At 33.1% G+C, this 12,263-nt stretch overlaps 1 protein-coding gene across 1 annotated transcript; it reads right to left on the bottom strand.

The window, feature by feature from the left end:
• Positions 1–963: 963 nt before the first annotated feature.
• LOC121125079 (microcephalin) lies at positions 964–1,638 on the bottom strand. The gene has a single exon (XM_040720180.1). The coding sequence runs from the start codon at positions 1,636–1,638 to the stop codon at positions 964–966; it is 675 nt and encodes a 224-aa protein (XP_040576114.1).
• Between the last annotated feature and the right edge of the window lie 10,625 nt (positions 1,639–12,263).

Genomic DNA, 12,263 nt, shown 5'->3' with positions numbered 1-12,263 from the left:
TTTAAGAACGTGTAACTGGCGACACTTAGGAACAAATAGCTTTTAGTCCCATTTCATAGGTGCATACCTAGTAGCAGGAAAGGAAGTTCACTACTCATGAGTTAAATAATAATGCCAACTGCAAAGGAAAAGAAAATCCATTCTTCAGAATACAAATTACAAAAAAAAAAAAATGGCTTGCTATAAAATAAACAAGATTTATATCACTATATATAGCATATCTGTTCTAAGAAATAACCATGTAATTGTATTAATGTTGTTATAAGTGAGTGTTCTATAGACTACAGTACACTCATCGCTAGAGTTGAGTAGTTTGTAGAGGTTTAAAGCACCCTAAAATCATATAAAAGGTAGACGATATTAACGAGGGTCTAAATCCAGGTGTACCATATGTCTTGCTTCCCGGCTTCTCCTAACAGTTTTTCATTCCTTACAAACATGTCGACTCTAGTTATCAATAATATTTGTTTTTCAAACTCTAATTATTATTGTGTTATTCTTGAGGACAGAACAAGTCATACAAACTGATATTGTGCTCCTGACAATCGTAGAGTATTTATTCTATACTATTAAAGGAATATTTGTTTTTTAGCAGACGCCTAATTACTCCGGGCAATACTTCCTTACTGCCTATATTTTATATTACAAGATAGCAACAACTCAATTGATTAAGTTTGGATTTACATATTCATACCTATACCTAAGGAATCAAGGTTAGATGATCAAATTCATCATGTATAAGAATAGTGGACAAAATTTTTGACTATTTTACGTTTTCATGAATATTTAAAACATAAAAGTATACATGTAACTACGGTAATTTTTGGATGATTATCACACTAACTGAAATATAAACTTGTAAATTTCAATAATTTTGTAATAATTATAATATATTTTAAATAAGACAATGGTCTGTAATGGATCTACTCTGTCTCGCTGCACAATGCTCAACCAAAAAATAGATCAAGTGATATAATTATTATAAGGCATAACAGAGTATTGTTGAATCGAATCCAAGAGCCACTCTTCCGTTAAACAAATAGCATTACATGCTCCCTCATATTTTCCAATAATAATATCAGCCGTCTGAATATTTGACGAAATTCTACCTCCTGCCAGTCGAATGATATTTCCAAGATCTCTTGTGGAAAAACGTGACTTTCGAGAAACATGAATATTCCCCAAATGAGATAGCAGTCCATTGCCACACAAACCAAAATCTAAATGTTCAATTCGACGCACCTTAACTGCAAGGCTAAAGTCCACTCTTTCATATGGTATTTCGTCCACCAGATATCCATTCTGTAGGGAATTGAATATCCAATCCTTTGAAACAATCCAACACCCATAAAGAATTCCACGCAAAATATTGAGAGTTCGTTGTGTAAGTCCATCAGAACAACAAATGATGTGAGTTGTTTTAGAAGTAACTAAATCACTCAATTCATATCCAAAATGATGGATAATTTGTTTAACTACAATGGGATCATCAAATCCTTCTACTGAACAAACCATATTGCTTTTAGAGCGTTTAGAAATGCCGTTTTGTACATGAGGTCTATTGAAATTAGAGGCTCCTGGTTGAGTACGTTCTTTTACATCCAATTTGATAGCACTTGGAGGAGTCTCTTGGATCATAATTTCCTTATCTTTTCCCCGTTTTGAATCATGAATTGGAGTCTCAGCAACACGTATGATTCGTCCATTTCTACTTTTAGTTATACATGGAGTTTGTTTGCGTATTGCTACTTTTGCGGGGTCTCCGGAACATTTTTGAAGGACTTCATACGTTTTGTTGAAGGCAAAAGTTGTTGATTTGTCGAGCTTTGAGGGTTAAATATGGCGATTATTTCACTTTGTATGTCTTCAATTTGAATGAATATATTAATATAAAATAATTTATTATTACAACTAGCTTTTAAAGATTTTTACAATTAAAAATATAATTTAATAATAACTATAACTATTATTATTACAAATTGCATTTAAAGATTTGACGATTAAAATTATATTTTAATAATAATCATGATTATTATTTTATCTCCTGACCTCTCAAAGTTAAAATAGTACTTCTGAAGGATGACAATCATTGTTTTTATTGTAGAATTTGTCAATTTTATTAACTGAAGGAATTAAGTTTCATCTATATAAAATATGGTTGTTGAAAAAATATGATTGTCTATATTTTATTTAGTAGTATAATGGTATTCATTCCAAGAATAGCAAATAAAGAAAACCGACTAGTTTAGAATTTTTTTACTAATAATTACACATTAGAAGAGAAACGACCTTAAATGTCACCGAAAGTCAGTGTTCAGGGTGTTATATCCGTGCAACTGATTCCTTCTTAGAAGAAATATAGTGAGATATCAGCAATCAAATGGATTCCTCAAACATATGATCCTTAATCCACTGTTTGTTCCTCTCTTTAGATTGTAAACTTAGCCCAGATATTGTAGAAAGACTCTCCTAATCCTCCGCGTCATATCATCATGTCAAGCGTTAGGGAAATATCTATTGTCTAGCTTGTTCATAACACTTGGGAACAAGAATTTTGTACGGATGTATTGAAGCCCATAATTGAATTTATTTTGAGAGCAGAATCCAATATTTATCTCAGTTTTTCCCTCAGTTGTCTGAATTTGTAAACATTTGGGATTATAGTAATTCGGGATTATTATCGTTCAGAGTAATTTTTTACCCTTAAACAATCACCAGAAACACTTTGATGTAAGTTTTATAAATCCTACTTTTAATACGGTTATTGTTTTAGGTGTAAAATTTTTTTGACTCGGAACGATAATATTTCCGAAAAATACTATCCAGTAACTCAGACTACTGAGAGAAAACCTAAAATCAGTTTTGGATTCTACATTTGAAGATACATTCGAAAATTGGCTACATTTTATACAATTGAATGTCTTCCTTTGTTTATCAAATCAACATAAAAACCGGGATACCTAATGCTTACAGTTATAGAGAATTTCGACCTAGAAATTTTTGACACAAAAAGTAAACTTTTTAGATAAGTGTTTGTTGAGATATATTTCTATTATAAAAAATTAGATTATAATTTTCTTTTATTAAATATCCGAGTCTATCATGTTGTTCAATTCATTAACATGTTTGTAATATATTTATGGTTTCAATATTTAGTTCACATCATTTATTCTGATTCCAACACTATGGAGTAGACTTGTTACATCACATTTTTATTATATATACTCGTAATATTTATGTGTATAAATATATTATATTCAATTATATTTATTTTTTTGTGTAATTGCATGTTATACTTTAATTATTAATCACAGTATATTGTAAAAAAATATATTTTTTAATTTTAGTATTCACTATTTGGTCTATTTCTTTAAATATTTTATTTGTTTATCTTATATATGTAATGATAAGTATTTACTTTATGCTGACAAACTGTAATAAAATGAAAAATAAATGCTTAAATATAACAATTGACAGTTTTTCCTTGTTTCCTACTTTTGGGTTAGTTTTGAAAACATCAATAAAGGGCTATTAATCATTGCACTACATCAAATCTACTTTGGAATTATTTGCCTTAGGTAGCTACCTGTGTCATATTGCCTGGGCGGTGAATTATCTTTTAAATTGTGAAGCTTATGACAGTGAAAAAATAAATATCCTTAAGTAACAAATATCCTCACTTTCCCTTGTTTTGGAGTACTTACGTGTGAGCGTGCCCATGAAAAATAGAGAGTATTTGTTTGGGACATACCTTTCATATTATTAAAGAAAAATTTATCTTTTAGCCGACTCCTAATTACTCTGGGCAATGCCGGGCACTACTACATACGAGTCATCCATAAACCAGTTGCTTATGAATTATTTCATACAGTACTCGATTGATGTATTTTCTCAGAGAGGGATGCACAGTCATGACTTTATTGAAGATCGTTGGGAGTACTAAACACGTCTCACTAATTTAATAATTTGGGATATGTCAGGTCTGAACATAAAGGGTGCGTTTGAGTAACGAAAATGTTAGGGAATAGGAACATATTAATTTGAAATTATTAAGATTTATAATTTGCAAAAATATGGATATGTCGTTTAATTATAAATATACTCGGCACAAGTTATCCTCATTGTTTCGAAACAGGTTCGCTAGTTTGGGAGTATCTTGTTTTATTTGGCTTCAGGTTTACAGAAGAGATTCACTTCTTGATAGGAAAAAAAAAATGCTTAAAACACCGACACAGAAATGGTCAGCTACTCCATGAATTAGGGGCTAATAATTTTGATTTAAAGTTATCTTGAAAATAATATTTCCTTTGTCTTATTTGCATCATATCTTATTTAACATGTAATATTTCTTCTAAATTAATTGATATCTTTATTTAAAGGGTTGGCCATCAAAATGATGACTTGAGAGGTTGGCTTAAAAATATTTCAATCCAACCTTTATTTTCAATAACGAAAAAAAAAATATAAATATATATTTTACAAAACTTGTAAACAAGGCCTTTGCAAATTTTGGTCACTCAATAAGACCTCCTTCAGCATCCACCACAGCCTTAAATGTCTCCAGAAGGCCTTGCAGGAGTTGATGATAAACTCCTCCCACATGTTGTCCCACACAGTCACTATAGCGGCTTTCAGTGAGACTACGTCTGAGGGTGGAGTTTTGTTGGTTTTCTTCTATAAAGTGCCCCACACAGCAGAGTCCAGCAGGGTCAAATCTGGTGAAGAAGGGCCCACATCTGTTTACCCCTCGAGCCTCCTGAGCTTCATAATACCTTTAAGAAGTTGGTGTAGGATCTTTGTGTATGAGGACAATCTCAAATAGCTCTTCAAGGACCTCCTGTTGGCCCTAGAAGCCACGGAGAGGTCGTTGATGAGGTGATTCATAAATTTGGTGGGATTTTCTTTGATCTTTTTCTCCAAGCTCGATAGAACACCTGATTCCTCTTCAAATTGTGTCATCTACTTCCTGCTTTCCTGAGAAGGTCTTTACCGTCATTCTACATCTTGGCCCAACGACCCTCCTGAATTGTAAACTTCAACAGAATATAATTTATTAATTAACAATATAATTTCACCATAATTAATACCATAAATAGATATGTGTCTAAGCTCTCTCAATCATTAATATAACTGCCCTTAGTGCTAGTAGTGCCTTCTCAGGGTCGGCTGAAGGCTTGGAACCTGCTACAGATGTAGTCCTCTATCATGAAATCCGAGTGTTGGTTGAGAGTGGCTTTGAGGCCCTTAGTGTTTGGATGATGTACACTGCTGGCCTTTTCCTCGAGAGATGCACACAATAGGTATTGTCGAGGGAGTTTGCATCAGGGCTGGGGGGGGGATGCTAAAAAAGTCTTACAATGGAGGAGATAGGTTTCTTTCATTGCTGGTGTCAAAAGAGGCCCCTCCATCTCTCAAAAGCCTCTTTCTATCTGCTTGTTTGATAGATCTATGGACAGTCTTGTGTGAAAATCAAATCCAAGATCTCTTGTATGGAGCCACATGGAATTGAGGAGGTTGGCCTGGACAGCTTTCTATAACTCCTCCAGGTCCAAGTTGCCCTTTTTGACAGAGCCCTTCATCCTCTCCAATATTTCGGACTTGCTGACGACGTAGACCGAAATCCTGGAAACACCACACTTCTTGGAGTGCGCGAATTAAACTTTGTCAATCACGTACAGGTTTAATTTTCTTGACGTGTGTATAAGCTAGAGATCTCAAGTTTGTATTGTTTTGTAACAAATTTCTTATCTGTAAATATATCAAAATATGAATGAATTTCAATTACTTAACATAATTTATTATGGAATTAGTAAGTGTTCATATTTCAATGGGCCACCCAGTACAATTTTGAAATTCCTCCCCAATTTGCTATGGGTCTTTTTGCCCCATTTATAAATAGTCTTCTGAACGTGAAACAAAAGAAAATACGCTTCATTCACCCTTACTAGAGCAGTCATTGTCTCTTTATAATATTTTTATTTAACAAAAATTCACCTGGTATTATATCATATTTTTTTATCGAGTTATAATTAGTTAGAAAATATGGACTATACAAATTGTATTATTGTAGACGAATAGGTAGTAGCGCTTTAATATATAATATATAAAAATATAAAGCGTATGGGACGATGCCTTCTGGCCTTTTTCCATCATCCTTGGTTGGTCATCCATCATAATTCCGTCAAAAAATTATACACACACATATATATATAAAGAATAATGTGTGATTTGAGAGAGGATGTGTACTGTAGGGAGGTTTGTTTTTAAGTTTTTTTCGAATTTCGATTACGGCTTATGCAAAAAAGTAGTCATATGATTGGAAAATTACCTATGCAAAATTTCATTGTGGCTACGATGTCATCTTTAGGTAGCAACTCCCGTTTGACAAAAAAAAATTGTTTTATCCATAAGCATTAAAATACAGTATTGATCATTATTTTACATTGTCCAATTGTTATAGTTCTAACCTATAAAAAATATTACAATTTGTTTAATCTAAAGCTACCCTATAGAGCAAAAAGAGAGAATAAGGTAAGACAATTTTGATCTTTATTTTTTGAAATTGTAAAAATATAGTGGACACAATACGCGGATTATCAAATTTTCCTAACTTTTTTTGTTCAATAAGAGAATTTTAGAATAAAATTTTACAATACTTTTTATAGGTTAAAAAAACGTTTATCAAAATTATTTTATGCAAAATAATTAAAAATGTATTTCAATATATTTATTCAGTGAATTAAGAGTGTTTCCTTTTTTCATAATTTGATCGAAATGTTCGACCTAAAGATGACGTCGTAGGACAATACAAAAACTTAGTGAATATAGATACTAAAAAGACGTTTTTAGTTGTTTTCTTATTACAAAAATTTTATTGCCATTTTTCTAACCTATTAAAAGTATTTTGAAAGGGGAAAAAAAAATACATTTTTTATTTTTTCTGGAAATAAACATAAAATTTTTCTAATGTTATTCTGTCTTTTTGCATCATATAGTATCTTCAGAAAAAAAAAACTTTTAAATATTTTTTATAGGTTAGAATAATGTCTATCACAATTAATTAATGCAACATAATGATTAAAGCTATATTTTAATCTTAATGTACGATATAAAGAACTTTTGTCTCCTTTCAAACTTTGCATGAAATTTTCTACCTAAATATGATATCGTAATAAGCTGAAATTTTGCATAGGTTACCCTATGAAGTTAAAAAAACGAACCACCCTAATATACAATGGGGTCTTGTCGGCTTCTTCCTCTCTATGATCCGTGGAAAGTCTCTATGACAGTTGTTTAATACGTCATACAGCTATGATGGATCGGATTCGATCAGAAAAGACTAGCTCTAATATACTTAATAGTAAAATATTTTTATATTTTCTGTCAAATAAAATGTAATTTTAATTACATAGTGGATGAGCAAATTGTCTTTATACCTAAGGGAAATTTAAGATTAAAGCGTGAAAATGACACAGAGTATAATTTTAATAGAGCAATAACAATAAATTTGCTACATACCTGGAATGTTGTGCAGGGTGAAAACATTTGTTCAAATTAAATGTCTCATATACTGGGTTGACCTTAACTAGTGGTACACTTAATTTCAATTATAATAAATTAGAGATATATTCGTCGATTGTCTTCAAACATCTGATCTATTAAAACGTCATGAGAGCTAAGTAACTAATCTGTCAAACAATCTTCCAATTGTCGAAGTTACCACATCAGGAAATATTTTAATTTTACATTAGTGGATGTAATTAACCATAAATAAATTTATTGGGCATGTTATAGTCTCCTCATTGAAAACCCTCACTTGGGTGGGCCTCTTTGCTATAGTGGCTTTTCTGAGAAGCTGTCGCAGATTGTGGAGTGTAAGGCTTCATCCTCAGCTCCTCTTTGACCACCTGACGCATGGTTTCTCGAGACACAACCCCCCCAATTAAGTTATCTTTCTCAGAGATACATTCTTTTTACGGTTAATCTTCGAACTCGTTGCTTTGATCAAACTGGGTGTCCTCATAGAGCTCAAGCCTCCATTCCTGGACCTGTCATCGACAATCCCGGTCTGTGATACTATTTGATTGTGTAGTAGATCGATGACTTAGACACACAGAGGTTTATTCACAGGGTCTCGGTAATGGGCCTACAGCTCTTCCCTTCCCAAATGAAGCGAAATGATGGCGCCCATAATTTAAAAATATACAACTGTATAAAAGAAATATTAAGTTGAAGTTGCTGTTCTGAGAGTTACAGGGCACCCTGTATATCTCATCGGTGCAACTCCAAACTGACCAAACATAATAATGAAATAAAAAACACAATTATATTAACTTTTTCTTAAAATATGAAAATAGGGTAATTTCAAAGAGTCACTCTTAAATGAGTATATAATAACATTCAATGCGTGCAAAGCTTCAACCTTCTTCAAATAAAGAAGTATTGAATGATGCGTAAAATGGTGCAGAATTAGTAGTAATTTATGACGGACGGAAATGAGAAGAATTCTGCAAGCTTTTGAAACAGGGAACATAAAAAAATACACTCTTTTCGTAGCCTGGGACTAAATATTAGTGTTAGATTTCGCTTTGATAATTCTAGACCGGTTTGAGACGGTTAAAGTTTTAACTAACTTTGGTATGACACCAATCCCATCGTAAAATTTTGTCTAGATAAACCTACCTTTTTTAGAAAAGGAGATTCTAGTCCGTCTCCTTGAGCTCAAATAAACAACTTATGAGTTTTTTTATAAAATTATGAGTGGCACCCCTGGTCATACAAGTCTACAAAACCAAGCACATACGATGGGGCCTAAGCCTGCAAAAAATATATATATTCTATTTGAACACAATATATATACTCTTTGTATACATTATATGTCCTACCTTGCCATAGAAACAAAAAAAAAAAAAAACATCCCTAAAAGTTAGGAGGTTACAAATCTAATTAGAGGGTAAAAAAAAAAACTAATATCTTTTTAACTTTTTTAATTGCCTATAGAAAAATAAAAAGACAAGTCACTTATGAATGTTGGAGAGATAAAAGCCAAGTCGTGTCCAAGGATGACAAAGAAAGAAGGGGGGAAGGAAAGAGACTCAAGTCATAGGTAAATGAGCCAACAAAATTATAGGTCCTTCCCTTGCATAGTCTTTTATGGGAAGGGTACTTTTAATTATCTAGAGATACACCCGAAGGTGTAAAAGCGTCTCACGATTATATGTACAAAGTATTGAAATGGGGAATAAGTAAATACCGAGTGATCCATTAAAAAACTGAACACTTTGAATTTTAATCTTCAACCAGATAATTAACTAACTACAGAATTGACACAAAATTAATGCTGTAAATAGATGTCTGTCAGGGCTATCTTAATCATTAATGTAGCCTTCCACCTGCCGCAGATGCAGTTCTCTGTAGTAGGCCACTGCTGTCTGACGGTGGTTTTGAGGGCCTCGGTGTTTGGAGGGCAGATACTGCTGGTCTTACCTTCAGCATGCACCTAAGGGGTCAAAAGTGTCAAAAAAGAACTGAAAAAACTCATTGCAATGAGTCTTGCAACGGAGGAGATGGGGTTCTTTCCATTCTGGGGTCAAAGGTGACCTTTCCATACTTAAAAGCTCTTTTCACACACTTTTTGATAGATAGATCTCTAAATAGTCTGGTGTGAAACTTCGAGATCTCTTGCATGGTCCCACTTAGACCAAAGGGGATTGACTTGGACAGTTTTCTTTAACTTTTCCAGGTCCGGTTTGGCCTTTTTAACACAGCCTTTCTTCTTCTCCAAAGTTTTGAAGTTGCTGATGTCTTAGACGGTGGTTCTGGAGACACCCAACTGTTTGAAGTGTGCCAATCCCGTTTAAGTGTCATTTTTTCAACTAGAGAGCTCAGGTTTGTTTTGTTTTATAACAAATTGATTATGCTTTAATATATGGGAATTTAAATTAATTTCAATCACTCAAACTTAATTAATTAGTGAATGAGTGAGTGTTCATATTTCAATGGACAATCCAGTATGTAGAGTGGCGTAGCCATCCTTATTTATAAGTAGGGTTGTAAATCCTAATCATTTTGTAATTTGTAAAAAATTTTGTGTTTGTCGGGAGCTGAAAAAGTGTTTTTTTTTTTTTTGTAATAAAGCTGTTGTTATCATTAGACTTTCAGTTTTTGGGACAGACAACCAAAGCTACGAATATATGTGTTCATTACAAAGGGAGAGGTTTGGTTGGGAAGTTATAAATATAATCCCCAGTTGGACTCAGTGTAGAATTGAGGGTAGACAAAGGAGTCATTCTTGCCTATGCCCTTGTCAGTTCTTCTTTTTGAACGAAGATCACGATCCAGACTAGTAGATCCCATCCAATCCAGTCCTAATTGTCGTTCCTTAAAGAGAATAAAATATATCTTTAGCACGTGAATGAGAGTGTTTTTAATTTTGTTATACACTAAAATAAAATTTCCGGCACCATCATGTCCCTTGCGGTAATTGGGACAGCAAGGCCCCCCCCCTCTCTTCATGTTCCTTGAACCAAAAGAGAGTGGGTGCTTATAGGTACTGTGATCTCCTGTCTGATCAAGTGATACTATAGATAAAAGCTAATGCCAATGTTGTCTAATTCCTTTTTCAACAAGCCTCAGCACCCCTCACAAGACCTCGAAGAGCCAAAACTTGCTTACAGAAGAGAAAGTGTCATTTTGAAACCCAAACACCTGGTCCTCTAACTCCCCCAATATTAATAATATGGATTACTTCGTTTAGGGTGAGTTAGAGAAGAAAGTTTACTTTGCTAATTCCCACAACAGTAGTCACTCCTTGAAAGCCTCCATCATCAAGTAATGGGACAAAGTTTCCCCCAAGGACGTGGTCAAGGCCAGCCAATTATTTAGGCCTCGTATCATGCGAATGATTCGCGAAGATAGAGTACATATTGTTTTATTAATACCTGTAAACAAAATTTTAAACCTTTACTTGCTTCCCTTATTGATCAGGATGCAGTTATAGGAGGTCCGGATTTACCTGAACGATCCTGTATAATAGAATATATATTATATAACTAAGTCAAAATAACATAAGTTCGTATTATGTTGCACTTTAAGGAGAGCATGAATATTTTTTGTAAGATATGTGCAGTGTTCTAAATACATTGCGCATATTACTGATTTGACCAAATAAACTAATGACATTTTTAATATAATGTGTTATATATATATATAATTATATGTGTTAAAATAATCGAAAGTTAAAGACTGGCGGTTCCAAGGACTGACGGTCATATGGATCGGTTCTGTTGCGTACCTAAGATATAATAATGAATATATTTATAACCAGTCTCTTCGCCAGGCCAATTGGTAAAATAAATTTAAGACTGGTGATGCCGGAAGAGGTATAATTTAAAGAGTATATTATATAGTTTCACTTGAATACACGGGCCAAAGCATGTAATAACTAAGGCACAGTTAGATACCCGACCCACGGGTAAGAAGGGAGTGACGATTGAAAGTATAAGCTTCACTGCCTAAGATGTTAAAAAGGTACACAATGTTAAAACTAATATATGGAAGGGGTTTCCATACACTACACGTTCCAAAGACCAACAATGCTTCGTACAGATACCACTGGTTGAAATAGAGGACTGGACCAAACCAAGCTATGAACAAACACAAACCTACTTGATAGAGAGTGGGACTTGTGTTTATTTACTTCATCTTACAGCTGCTTACAAGGGATCTATTAAAATGTCTACAACTAACACAATCTACATTTTCAGCTGCTAGCCTAAATTCTCACCATTATTGAAGAATAACTGTAAAATATGATCTATTTTCTCATTGCTGGTGTCCCTCTTTGATCTTTCAATCAATACAGTTTTTCTATTCGCACTTATACAACGTGAGATACACATTACTAAAGCCATTTATTGGAAAAAATAATGGACTTTTACTTTACTACACCTGTTATCCAGAACAAAGGATAAAACTCTATTTAAAATTTAGGATATCTCAAATTATATACTCGACTACAAAACCTCTAAATGACCCAAATATGTTTGTGTTATATGTGGCTGAACAAAAATATGATTTACAAAAAAATTGTCCATTAATCATTTTTATGATTATAGTTCAAGATTGTCTTTATGTTATCACAACACTTATGTCCTCAACAAACAGATGATAGTTTCGTCACTATATTAAATGCACTTTGAAATTAAAGTATGAATCCAGGGTGGTCCATTGAAATTTGAACACAGTCAATAGTTACTAATTCA

Source organism: Lepeophtheirus salmonis, chromosome 10, assembly GCF_016086655.4.
Source record: "Lepeophtheirus salmonis chromosome 10, UVic_Lsal_1.4, whole genome shotgun sequence".
Lineage (NCBI taxonomy): Eukaryota > Metazoa > Arthropoda > Copepoda > Siphonostomatoida > Caligidae > Lepeophtheirus > Lepeophtheirus salmonis.
Note: the sequence above shows the minus strand (reverse complement) of the source record. Positions and strands in the feature narration are given on the sequence as shown.

What these genes read in the sequence shown, in the direction of transcription:
- LOC121125079 (XM_040720180.1), bottom strand. Translation starts at nt 1,638, where the DNA reads ATGATCCAAGAGACTCCTCCAAGTGCTATCAAATTGGATGTAAAAGAA.